Below are 13859 nucleotides of genomic sequence, written 5' to 3'. Positions count from 1 at the left end.
AAACAGTCTCAAGGACACTGCCTCTGCTCCCTAACTTTTTGGTGTGTTTCAAAACTTGAGAATGACTCTTCTCTATTTCTCCCAAATAGTCTCAGACAGTGGCCAATAGGTGTTGAGTGAATGTATGCCTAAGGAAACCTGTAGGGCTGAGGCTATCATTTCCTCAAGTCATCCATTGATAGCCATGTAAGCTACTTCAAAGGCTGGGCACTAGAGAACAGAGTTAGGTATCGTAATCAGATTAGATCTATAGGAAAATTAGCTGGCCATATTACTGATATGTACACAGTCACTAGTCTTGAGTGCTAAGCAGCTCTCACTAAGGAGTGTTATTAACATTACAGCCAAACTAAGCTTCCCCTTTTCTCTCCTCTTTGTTAGTTCCCTAGCATCTCAGGGAGAGAAAAAACATCAGTATGGACAGTTTCCTTGATACTTATACAGCTCAATCCTCACCCCTCCATGTACCCTCAAATTCACACACTCCACCAGAAGATCAAGGCTCACCAGCCAAAGACTTTTCTTGTTCCCCACTGCCTCCCATTCCAGAGGTTCAGGGTTTAAGCTCCTGGGCCTTTTCCCCATGAACTCCTTGGATGCCACATGCTTGGAGCCCAGACTGACTGGGTGGTCAGTCTTAGGCATTCCATGCTGCAGAAGGGCTACAGAGAGGAAATAGTCTGAGGTCTGAGGCTCTGGCCAGTCTGACAATATGTCAGTACAGTGAAAATGGGAGGTACTGGCCTGAGAACTAAGATTACAGCCAAGGATGGTGCTATGAAGGTCCCCGATGTCTGGGAGGCTTGTGACCTAAAAGAAAAGAAAAGAGAAATGAGGATGTGTGGGTGGGCAAGGACCAACCAAGCAGAACAATGTGTCCAGATAGTGTAGATTTCAGACCTGAGCCTATGACTAAGGAAAGCTGGTGACCTTGGTAGTTCCTGAGCTGTGAACTTCAGCAGTGGAGTGGAAAAAGCACCAGAGAAGAGAATCAGAACACCTAAGTTCTAGTCCCAGTTTGGCCACATATAGACTATATGACCTTGGGCAAGTCAGTTAACTTCTCTGGGCCCTCAGGTTCCTTGTTGGTAAAATAAGTGTCACATCACCTACTCTCTTAGGGCTACTGTGAGGGTTAAATAAGGTCATCAACAGGAAAGTGAGAAGCTTGATATAAATTTGGGGAACCATTCCTTATGAGTAATAGCAAGGCAAAATTTCAAATAATTCTGGATTTGTTGGGGAAAAGAGAAAGGGGATGCTGGTAGGGATGAGCTCTGAGGTGATGCCTTCATAAGTTTAAGCATCCAACTGTTTGGAAACCTCCAGCAGAATGTGGCCATATCTGTTCTGCCTATGTGTTATTGTGGGAGCCTCTGTTTTCTGAGCTTAAAGGAGGTGATTAGGAGATCACCTGATTCTCATTTTACAAAGTGGAAAAAGAAATTGAGGGTCCTTAGTCCATTTGTTTAATATTTTTCAAGTGCCCACTCAAATACCTAGGCTGTGCTATATACTAGGGAGGCAAAGATGAAGAAGAAGATATATCCCTATCTTCAAGTAGCTCCAAGGGACAGATGTGTATGTACACAGATAAATTCCAATGCTGTGTAATGAGTGCTGTAATTGTGTGGGGCTACAAAAGGTGCAGTGAGAAGGTAAAAGAAGAATCGTTAAGCTTTCTGCTTGAATGAGTTGGAAAGGCTTCACAGAGTGAACACTTGAAAGATGAGCATGTGTTTATCAGCTGGAAGGCCTGGGGATAGAGAATGCATTCTAGGCAAAAGCAACTGTCTGTGCAGCAATAGCAGAGCTATAGAGGCATGGGAAAGCATGATGTGTTCAGCGAAGTATAAGTTTATCAGAATAGCTGGAACCTAAATTACGAGAAGGCAAGTGGCAAGAAATTAGGGAAACAGGTCATAATTTAGGGCCTATTTTGTATAACAATGGCAGTAAGGTGAGGATGGCAGTAGGATTGGAAACTAGCACCATCAGGGTACCTGTTGAGTAGAAAAGAATGGAGAGGAAGTATGGGACAGAAAGTGGGACAGAGAAAGAGAGGAGAAGGGAGTGGCTGTCAAGGCATCTCCCCATATGCTGATATGTAGGAATATCCCTCTCCCAGGGTTATTAGAAGAGTCAAATCATATTATAGCCTGAAATGAGCTTTGTAAAGTGAAAATTTCTGTTCATGTGGGAAGAATGATTATTACACTGTATCTTCAGAAAGGTGGAGCATGGGCATTGGAATCCGATTGCTTGGCTTTGGAAGTTGGTCTGCCAATTACTAGCCATATGATATTGGACATGATCTTAACCTCTCTGACTCACTTTTACTGGTTCACAGAATGGGGATAATAATAGTACGTACTTTATTCACTGTTGTGACATTAAATGAGGTAATATAAATAAAGTGCTTAGAAAAGAGTTCACTCATTGTAAGCACTCAGTAGGTGTTAGAGTGTTTTTGTCTTCCAACTGACAATGCCCTTTTTGCCTCCATCATCATCTCACTGAGCAGCTCAGTGAAGTAGGAGGGGCAAGGAATATTATCCCCATGATATAGTTTGTTCTTTTCCCCTCACCCTCAGTGGCCTGCACTGATGGTCCCTGGGGCTCCTCAGGGGCTTCCTGAGTGCCAGAGAGTCTCAGCCCAGCAGAGGCCCAGACTTGGCTCAGCCTATCAGCACCCGGACTGACCACTGTCTCTGCTCCTTCTTCTCTAGGATTCCGCAACTTGCATGTGGACGATCAGATGGCAGTCATTCAATATTCATGGATGGGGCTCATGGTGTTTGCCATGGGCTGGCGATCCTTCACCAACGTCAACTCTAGGATGCTCTATTTTGCTCCTGATCTGGTTTTCAATGAGTAAGTGTTCCTGGGCCCAGACCTCACTTAAATACAGCAGCCTGCCAGCGCTGGTTGGTGGTGGTGGTAATGGTGATGGGGGTGACAATGAAGGTTAGCTCAGTTGACCTGCAGGTGTGGCAGTGGAGGCCTCAGCCAGCCAGCTCAGTCTGAGGTGGCTTTACCCTCAACTGGTGGGAGGCAAGGGGGTTGTTTCTGAGGCCATCCCTTTCACACCCAAGACCTAATCCTGGTATATTGGTCATGCTTCTGATCTGCTTTGTAGCTTATCTCAGAACCTCATGTAAAGGTCTCTCCCCTTCACTCAGGGCAACATATGGAAGGGGCAGAGAGACTGGTTGTGAGGGCTGAAGTTCCTTCAGTCCCTTTGCTACCACTGAGGGCTACTATCAGTCACCATTTGTCTAGCAACTACTTTGTGCCAGGACTATGCCACTTTCTAAATCTTTTCTCCTTGAGTCCTCATGGTGACCTGATCTCCCCTTTTTCTAGATAATCGTGGGGGTTTTTTTATGGATGGTGAAAGTCAGGCTCAGCAAAATAAAGTGACTCACCCAAAGTCACACAGCTAGTGCATGTTGAAGACAAGATTCAAATATATGTCTGTGTCACTCTCAGCTCTTCTCCTGCCTCGTGGTGGTGACTGATGGAGAGGAATAGCCCTACCACTCTCTGTCTGTGTGACCTGAGCCCTGCCATTTCACTTCTCTTAAATAGGTTTAATTAATACCTGTACTGCCACAAGCTCAATTTCTCCTTTATGAATTTGGCCAAGGGCTCAGATTTTAGAATTACATTTTTCTCTACTAAGATCTCTATTCTACTATTTTCTACATCATTGTCTTTGGGCAAGACCCTTAACATCCCTGACCCTTGGTTTCCTCATCTGTCAGTAATAATAGAACCTTCATAAATGATTTGTTATGATAGCCAATTGAAAACTAATGAATGTGGAATGTCTGGCCCAAGGAGGCAAGAAACAAAAAGAAATCCCTTTCTGATTTGCCCTTTCCCTAGTAGTAAAACTCTTCTGGGTTAGAGGGCTTCTCTGTGTCTGCTGCTTAAGGTCCCTCAATGGCACTGTGAGTGGACCAAGCTAGAAAAATCTTCCCCAGGACCTTAAGCAAGTGTCACCATACAGAATACTTTCAGTCAGGGCAGGAATTGACCTTCTCTCTCCTCCAGCCCTCTAACCCAGAAGAGCCTTAAAATAAAATCTACAGGCCAGTGGTTCCTTCCAGTACAGCAGGGCCATGCAAGGGAGAATGAGTGTCCCCAGCTGCCCTCTTGCAACCCAACCAGCCTGGTAGCCAGAAGCTAAGAATAACCACTGGGATTTTGGCATGACCTGCTTTGTCATATCCAGACCTCCAAAGAGTTGCTTATGATGCCACCTTCTGGGACAGGCCTTGAAAAGCCCCCTAACTTTTCATCTCTCATCCCCAAAACCCTCCTGCCCTTGAGTGATTGATTCAACTCCATGAGCACCTGCCCCACCTTCCTGAGAGCCCCAAGACCTCTGAAGCTTTGCAAGATGATGATTGGTTATTTTCTAAATCCTTATTTCCTTCTCTACCTCTGAGTAAGCATGTGACATCCCATCTCAGCTTCCTGGCACAGTCCCATCCATCTCATCAAAAGGTGCCACAGGTCTCTTCACAGGGACAGAGACCTAGACCCACCGAGCCCCGGGGCTCCTGAAACAAGAGGCCCTCCCTTCCTTTTATAGGAATCCACTATGTTAGAGCTCTCAGGGTCCCTGCAAACATCTAGACCAGTGTTTGTCAAAACGGTTGCTGTTGACATTTTGGTAGGAATAATTTTTCATTGTGCAAGACATTGCTACATATTGGAATATGTTTAGTGTCCCTGGCACCTGCCCACTAAACACTGAATAGGATTCCAGTCACTCTGACAGCCCAAACTGACCCCCCCCCACACACACACACACATTTCTAACGCCCACTGAGGAGGCAGTACTCTCCAGTTGAGAGCTACTTGTTGCTGCCAGCCTCCTCAAGGTATTAATGGGGAGACTGAGACCCAAAGAGAGAGATAGGGACTTGTCCAAGCTGGACCAACCCATTTGCTGGTCTCTCTGACACCAAACCTTATGATCAGCCCTGTTTTTTTCTTTACTTGCCTCTTTTTGGAGAGCACATGTTGTGAAGTTAATGGGCTTGAACCTTAGCTCTGTGACATTGGGCAAATTACTGAGTTTTTCTGAGTCTCAAATCTCATCTGTATAATGGTGAATAGTATCATAATAGCACCTTCCTACGTGTCATTTATTAAGCACTTACTATGTGTCAGGCACTGTGCTCAGTGTTTTCCAACCTTCATTTCCCTTCTTATCCACTCTTGTTTATTTGCACCTATCCCTGCTCTCCTCCTAAATTTCATTCCTGCCCCTCCTGTTCTACCTTCCACTTTCCTCTCCCTTTCCTTTAATTCTCTTCCTATTCTTTTTGCCCTCTCTCCCCACTTCTTGTTCCCATCCCCTCTGAATTCCTCCCCTTGCCTTTCTCCTTTCTCTAGCCTCCATTCTCCACCTTCTCTATCCCTGGGGCCTGCAGCAATGTTGTAGGAATCCTCCATGCCAGGACCATGATTTCAGTGTTAAGAAGAGTATAGTGTTGTCATCAACAGAGATATGAAAGTACAATGGAGACCATAGCAAGGCCAGGCCACAGGGTTAGCAGATCTTACTCAAAAATTCTCTACATTAAAAGCTTGGAGCAACACTGTTCTGGTCAATTGACTTGTGATACCATCTAAACACTTCCTCTTTCCAGTTGGGCTTCAGCCTGAGTTGAATAATTCTACACCATCTGCCCCTTTTCCTCTTTTTCCAGGGCAGCCAAGATCTCTCTGAGATAGTGTGCTGAGCTTCCATCCAGACAATACCAGGCCTGCTCAGCCTGTGGACGAGGCTAGTGGCTTGGGTGGGGACCAAAATGTCAAACCACAGCCTTTAGGCTCCATCTGAGAGGTCTTTGTCCTCACCACTTAAGTCAGTGTCAAATTCCCTTTCCTTTCTCCACAATCAATTTCTGTCTTACACATACACACACACACACACACACACACACACACACTTGCTTGATTTCTGAAGTACTGAAAACCAGAAGGCCTACCAGCAGGAGGATGCTCTGTCTTCTCTTAGAGGCATGCCATGGCCAGTCATGGAATGAAAAGGTTGCTCCCCACTAAGAAGCTGTTCAAGCCTTGGCCACTTCTCCATATAATTTATAGGTGATAATGTGATGATCTGTTCACAATACATTATAATAAAAGCAGCTCACATATATTTAAAGCTACCAAACTGTAGTAAGGAACATCTAGCATATGAGGGATCAGGCTCCCCCTCCAGGGACGGGGAACCGGCATCCTAAAGACTACATGTGGCCTTCTAGGTCCTTAAGTGTGGCCTTTTGACTGAATCCAAATTTTACAGAACAAATCATTTTACTAAAAGGGATGCAACAGAGAAATATGGAGTTTTTCTTGCCTCCTTTGGTGCTTAAAAAAGAAGAATCTTGAAATCAAAAGGCTGAAGGTTCCCCACCCCTGCGGGGCACATTTGAAAAGCATTGAAACTCATTTTGAAAGGACAATGTGGAATCTCCTTCACTGGGAGTTTTTAAAGAAATGATTAAATTTCTAGTAGTCCAGGCCAGAGGCAGAGGAGTTAGCAGGATGGCTAAACACTTGGGTTACTTGTGAATCCTGGTGTCCTGATGTTAAGAGCTGATTTCTGGGGCCTCTCTCCTAGAAATCCTCCTGTTGGGCACCTGGGAGGCAGGTTCTGGCTCTGGCTGGAGCCAGGATATTAGAGCTGTAGTCAGGGAGACCATGTGCCTGTTCTATTGTGTTCATTTGGTAAGGCTTTCCTGTCCCTGCCTCAGGAAACAGAAGGGGCACAGAGACCTGGAAATTCCATGCACTCACCCATATCCTGGCCAGGGAAGATGAGTAGTTATTAGGAAGTGAGGATTTTGGAAAAAAAGAATAACCTTGTTCCTTGTCACTGAAGAAGAAGAAACAGCAAGCTGTTCTTAGAGAACCTGGAGAGGGAGGGCAACCAGAGACATTCCTTCGGGGCTTGTTGTAAGCCTCCACTCATTCTTCTTCTTCCTCTTTGTGTCTCCTTCCCAGGTACCGCATGCACAAGTCCCGGATGTACAGCCAGTGTGTCCGAATGAGGCACCTCTCTCAAGAGTTTGGATGGCTCCAAATCACACCCCAGGAATTCCTGTGCATGAAAGCACTACTGCTTTTCAGCATTAGTAAGTTCCTGGAGGCACAGGGAATGCTCTGGGGGCGCAGAGGCTCAGAAGGGACAACTTTTGCCATTAAGGGGTTATCAGGGAGAAGCCAGTTCCTAGACACTTCCCTTATTCTTTCCCCCTGCCTGTCCGCCCTCCACTCTCCTTCAGCATCATTTTTCCTAAAAAGGACCAATTTCATGACTAGAGACCAATTTCTTTACTGTAATTAAGCCTCCATTAGATCCCCACCTACTCCCACTCTCTATTTGGGACAAGACCTTTTTGGCTGGTTGCAGCCAGTCTCTGAATTTTTCCACAGCTTCTGCTATAGAAACAGCCATGGACCACCTTGTATGCCTTGCAGGGCAATAGAGCAGGAGGAATTGCCTCCTGGAAGGAATTTCCTCTTCTGCCAACAAGAGGAGGTCTACGTAAGCAACTCAGGGTTCGTTTAGCAGCCAAGGAACTTTTCTTTAATGCCTCTTCTAAGCAGAGTGCTGTCTTTGCATCTGTGAGGGAGAAATGAGGCAAAACTTGATATTCAAAGCCATATGCTTTAATTTTCTAAACCAGAGCTGGACTGTGAATGACATAAAACCTTAGCTTCTAAGAAATGGAGACATGAGAAGACTAGAAAAAAGAAACGTTCAGTAAATTTTATTTACTTGACTCCCATTAGTTAGGGTCCAGCTATCCTTTTCCCTGAGATCTCCCTGGCAGACTGAAGGCCACAGGCACTCAGACATCAACTGACAGGAAGCCAAGTAGCTGGTTCCCGTGGGGGTGGGGGTCAAGTTTGTGGTCAGAAAATTCAGTGCTTTGTCTAATGCTCCTTCGTGGGCATGCTTCCCCTCCCCATTCTGTCTTCATCCCACATCAGTTCCAGTGGATGGGCTGAAAAATCAAAAATTCTTTGATGAACTTCGAATGAACTACATCAAGGAACTCGATCGTATCATTGCATGCAAAAGAAAAAATCCCACATCCTGTTCAAGGCGCTTCTACCAGCTCACCAAGCTCCTGGACTCTGTGCAGCCTGTAAGCAAACGAGGGAGGGTGCTTTATCAGGGAGAGAAACCTGATAAAGCCAAGTGATAATCTGCTCCTCTAGGGTCTGGCACCACCTGTTGGGAGGTGCTTCCATCCCCCTCTGGCTTTGAGTGTGGTCCAGGAAGAAAATACAGTGGAGAAGAAAGGAACACGGGTCACAGTGTCCCAGCTGGCTATTGGGAAAGGGGTGGAGGAGTTGAAAACAGAGAAGTAGGGGACTCAGGGAAGGGGCTTAGAGCAGATGAGTTCTCTAGGCAGACAAAACAGACCTGGATGTTTTTCCCCCTCTTCCCTGAGTCATGTGCATATGAGTTTATCTGTGTGTTTGTGTGTGTGAGAGAGAGAGAGAGAGAAAGAGAGAGAGACACAGAGAGAGAGAGAGAGTGTGTGTGTGTGTGTGTGAGAGAGAGAGAGAGAGAGAGACAGAGAGAAAGAAAGAGAGAGAGACACACAGAGAGAGAGAGTGTGTGTGTGTGTGAGAGAGAGAGAGAGAGAGATAGAGACAGAGAGACAGAGAGACAGAGTGTATGTGTGTGTTCTGGGAAGAGGAACACCCTGTCCTGAGTCAAAGAGCTTGCGATGGTATAAAAGAGCTATTGGAATCCCTCAGTGACTCCCTGGAGACCATTTCTCACACATACACACACACACACACACACACACACACACACATATGACCTTGTGGGGGGGGGTACCAAGGACAGGAAGGTTGGGGGGAGGAAACAAAAGGCTAAAAGGACCAGAAATCAGAGGTGGGGGCAGACTCTGGCAGAAGCCAACTCCTTGTCAAACCTGTTTTTTCTCTCTTATTATCCCCTGCAGATTGCAAGAGAGCTGCATCAGTTCACTTTTGACCTGCTAATCAAGTCCCACATGGTGAGCGTGGACTTCCCGGAAATGATGGCAGAGATCATCTCTGTGCAAGTGCCCAAGATCCTTTCTGGGAAAGTCAAGCCCATCTATTTCCACACACAGTGAAGCATTGGAATCCCCCATTTCTCCTCCCAACCCCACTCCCCTTTTCAGATGTCTTCTGCCTGTTATAACTCTGCACTACTCCTCTGCAGTGCCTTGGGGAATTTCCTCTATTGATGTACAGTCTGTCATGAACATATTCCTGAGTTCTATTTGCTGGGATTTTTTTTCTCTTTTCCTTTTTTCTTTTTCCTCTTCCCTCCCTGTCTGACCCTCCCATGGCACCTTCCAATTCTGCTCTTTGTCGTGGCTACTGTGTTTGGAATGGTGTTGTATTTCTTTAAATCTGTGATGATCCTCACATGGCCCAGTGTCAAGTTATGCTTGTTTACAGCACTGCGCTGTGTGCCAGCCACACAAACATTTACTTACCTTATGCCACGGGAAGTTTAGAGAGCTAAAAGTATCTAGGGAAAAAAGCAAAAACCAAAACAAACCAAAAAAAAAAAAAAAGCAAAAAAGCAAAAAAACCTTGCTAGGGTTTTTTGCTTAAAAAACTAAACAAAAACAAACAAACAGAAATCCCTAAAGAGGCCAATAGCGACTAAAAGAAGGTGAAAATTGCAGGCCCATGGGGATTCACTGCTTTTTTTTCATCCCCTTCCTCCCTGGGAGACTTTATTTTCTGCCAATGGCAATTGCCATTAGAGGGCAGGGCAATCCCAGGACTGAGTTGGGGAGGAAGGACAGAAAGAGGAGAGGAAAAGGAGGGCAGATCGTCAGTACCTGCCTTGGCCCCTGGGGGCAAGACTGCTCAACTGCAGTGCAATTCATTGTACTGAAAATGTGCTTCTTGTTTGAAAACTTGTCTGCTTGTGAACGCCTCCCCCATCCCAAACCCTTTCCACTCTCACCCTCTGCCTCCACTCTCAAGTTGACTTTCAATAGTTTTTCTAAGAGCTTTGAACTGAATGTTCTCTTTAGGCAAAACTTGGCCACTTCCACTGAAGAGTCAGACTAGTGAGAAGGAGAGGAGAGATCTGACCCTTTAGAAGGCCTCATTTGGATCCAGGTCAGCTTTCTCATGTGTGAGCCAAGGAGGAGCTTGCAGCTGGAGTCAAAGGAGAAAGAAGTGATGGCTTGGCTGTTCTTCTGCTTACAACACTAAATAGTTGATCCCTCACTGCCACCACATTTTCCCTACCTTAAAAAGACCTAAATGAAGTTTTCTGCCAGACTTCATGTGGCCACAAGCTCCTTCCACCCCCACTTCAGTGTTTTGAGGGCCTGAAACTCACCACACTGCATTTCAGCCATGGTGGTGAAGCTTGTTCACCTCTTTGGACATGCTCCCAGACTCTCCACTAAGAGCCCCCACCACCAAGAAGGCTAGCAGGCCATCAGCCCTGACATCCATCTCCAGATGCCAGTAGTCTCAAAGACTTCTTACCAGATATCTCTCATCAACTTTCAGATCTCTGACGCCCTCAGACAAACTGGGAAGAAGGCATCATTGGGATTGGACAAACTGGGCGTCTTGCCCTTGTCCCCCAGAGATAATACCCTCCCACCAAGTGGAAAAATGCCCACTTCCTTCTTCAGGGCAGCTAAAGGAGCTACCCAGATCAGAGTTGAAGAGAAAACTCAATTAGTTCAAAAACTACAATCAAGAAGGATGAAGGTGCTAGAACCAGAAACCCTGCAAGTGCTTTTCTTGGCACCTAACATATCCACCTGCAGAAGTCACGGGAAGAAGAGAGACTAAACCAAGAGAACTCTGACTACTAAATTAAAGTGTTCAGAGGCAAATCCTAAAGCCAGATGGGCACCATCTGGTGAGTTTACTCATCATCATCCTCTGCTGCTGATTATGGGCTCTGACATTGGCCATACTCACTCAGATTCCCTACCATTGTTGCTGCCTCTCAGTCACAGGGAGGCTGAGCCATTGAGACTTTCAGCAGAACCATGGCTTCCTTTGGAAAGGTCTGGTTGGTGTGGCTCTGATATGCTGCCACCCATGAATTCAGAGTGTGCTCCTGGGACACTGGTTTCGTATAGTCCTTTGGCATACCTGTATTCTGTTGTCTTTGTTCCCCAACCCTGAGTGCAGGGGGAATGTCCACCTACTTTCTCATCTTGGCCACTGCCTCCTCACTTAGCAATTAACCTCACCTGTTGAACTCAAGAAATCAGGGCCCAGTCACCAACCTGCCCATTTTAGTTGGTTCACTCTGCTTCTTGAGAAGATAGTTTATGAGTGACATGATATGATCCACATGGGTTTCCTCCCCTGATTTCTGTGTTGATATTAATAGCCAAATGAACTTGCAAAACAACTTCTTTAAATAACAAGGAAGAAGGGAACCTAAGATGGATGATACGCGAGTCTAAGACTGCTGGACAAAACTACAGCTGACAGGTTCCCTTTCTGGGGTAGAATAGACAAATTCTGGTTTTCTTTGTTACAGCACCATCTGGCTTATGTACAGGATTACTTTTAGCTGTTTTAAACAGAAAAAAATATTCACCACTCTTTTCAGTTAAACTAGGTTACATTTTAATAGGTCCTTTACATCTGTTTTGAAACAATTTTCATCTTTTGTGGTACATGGACTGGATTATATCATTCTAATACCTCTCCTTGTAAATACTAGAGGCTCTCCTTTCCATTTCTCTATCAAATTTTTCATCTTTATGGATTTCCCAATTGTGACTCTTGTCTTTATGAATATATATGTTTTTTCACTTGCAAAAGCCCCAAATCAGTGAAACAGCATGTAATTAAAAGCAACAATAACTGGATTACTCCAGATTTCCAAATGGCACGACTAGGGGAGCAATGGCCTAAACAAGGCTTTAGGCCTGCTGTTTCTGCGCTGGGATTTGAGTGAGCAAAGGAGATTTAAGATGGCTCTGTTCTCTCACACATGAAAAGGGGGAGGATTTTTTTTTTTTGTCCATTGATGTTCCAGACAGAAGTCTCATTTTGCATGCACTCTGCTCTACAAACAGAGTTGGTGTGGTTGGTACACTGTGCTCACCCATGAAGGACTGGCCACCCAGACCCATTCACCTGGTGAGCTAGAAGATGAGGATCACTCACCAGACAAGTCATGGGGACCACCTCCAAAGAAGTTGGCAGTGCTTGATGGGGATGGAGAATGAGGAAGAGTAAAAGAAGGAGCACCAGGGAGAAAGCCCCGTCTGTGCTAGGCAGCAGACAGCTGCCAGGGTCACGAACTCTGTGGTCAAAGAAAAGAGTCGTGTGGCAGTTTCAGCTCTCATTAACTGGGCAGCTCACCTGGGCCTGGCCTCTGAGCTGACATGGGGATTGGATCCTTTGTTCCATAGTTTTTCTATGCCACAGGCAATACTGTTGTTCTTGGAAAGTTCATTATTTTTTTAAATTACCTTACTCCGAGAAAGGGATATTTTGAAGGATTCTGTCATATATCTTTGAAAAGAGAAAATCAGTAATACGTATATTTTTGTGTATATTTGCTGGCACTAAAAACAAAAAAAAAAAGGAACTTCACTCTGTCCTTTGGGTAGTTGCTGAGGTAACTACCCAGGTTGAGAAATAATGTGCTGATGCTAAAGTCCCTCTCTGTCCATACTGTACTTCTAAATACATATAGGTGTATATCACAAGTTGCATTCTACTTGTACTTTAAAAAAAGATATGTCTACCATCCACATGATACTGACACAAGTGAACTAACTTTGAGCTTCAAGTAGCTTCTAAGTGTTTGTTTCATTAGGCACAGAACAGCCATGGCCTTGCCCCCTTCTTCCCCTTGATACCCAGCAGGGCACAAAGTTCCAAGCCACTCCCTCTGCCCCTTCTCAGCCTTGCACCAGTGCTGTACTTGAGGAGACTCTCTCCGGACAGCCCTGTAACTATTCCTGCATGGCCCCTACATAGCCCTGGAAAAACTAGAGGCTGACTACTAATTATCCTGTGCCAGTTGCCCAGATGAGAGGGCACTGGGCCAAGGGAGTGGTTTTCTTGCTTGACCTACCATAGGGGGTCATGGGAATCAGGAATGCTAAAGCACCAGATCAAACCCTAAACTTAAAGTCAAAATAAACCATTTAACATGTGCAATTTCTTGGAAAAGGAAGTTTCTACCCCAATGCCTTTATAGGCAGATTTATTCTTACCATTAATCTCTTTGAAAATCTTTGAAAGCAGTTTTCACAAAAAAGCAAAAAAAAAAAAAAGAGATGAAAGCATCACATTATGTAACCAAAGATTACATTGTATCTGCTAAGATGCCAAAATTTTTAAGGGCAGGGAGGGAGCAAACATTAGTGCCTCTTCGGTAAGCTATCCAAAGATAGACTAAAGGACTTTGCTGGTGACTGACTTGTAAGAGTTTTGTGGGGCTTTCTGCCCCCCCCCCCCACAATATATTAATACATGCTTAGAAGAGTTGAAGATAATTTGGGAAAAATGGGATTATGGGTCCTTCACTAAGTGATTTTATAAGCAGAACTTGCTTTCCTTTTCTCTAGTAGTTGCTGAGCAAATTCTTGAAGCTCCATCATTGCATGGTTGGAAATGGAGCTGGTGTTGGCCTCTGTGTTTGCTAGTGCCCATGTTAGCTTATGTGAAGATATGAAGCCCTTACTGATAAGGGGAGCGTTTAAAGGACTAGATTTTGCACTAGAAGGACAGCAGGCAGAAATTCTCATTTCTGCCCACTTTGGACGGCACAAAAAGTTCTCTGTGGTTTAAGGCAG

The 13859-nt window shown here is 45.1% G+C and overlaps 1 protein-coding gene across 2 annotated transcripts in view; it reads left to right on the top strand.

Annotated features, from left to right (window-relative positions):
• The window catches only part of AR (androgen receptor), a 172590-nt gene extending 159846 nt beyond the window's left edge, over positions 1–12744 (top strand). Inside the window, exons 5-8 of one of the 2 annotated variants that reach the window (XM_069463851.1) lie at positions 2730–2874; positions 7033–7163; positions 8026–8183; positions 9018–12744. In XM_069463851.1, the coding sequence (XP_069319952.1) occupies positions 2730–2874; positions 7033–7163; positions 8026–8183; positions 9018–9173 (590 nt within the window). In that variant the 3' untranslated portion in view covers positions 9174–12744. The remainder of the gene's footprint in view (positions 1–2729; positions 2875–7032; positions 7164–8025; positions 8184–9017) is intronic. The other variant, XM_069463852.1, reaches the window with a different exon arrangement.
• Positions 12745–13859: the final 1115 nt, after the last annotated feature.

Source organism: Eulemur rufifrons, chromosome 30 (assembly GCF_041146395.1).
Source record: "Eulemur rufifrons isolate Redbay chromosome 30, OSU_ERuf_1, whole genome shotgun sequence".
NCBI lineage: Eukaryota > Metazoa > Chordata > Mammalia > Primates > Lemuridae > Eulemur > Eulemur rufifrons.
The sequence above is the reverse complement of the archived record's forward strand: the minus strand, read 5'-3'. Positions and strand labels throughout refer to the sequence as shown.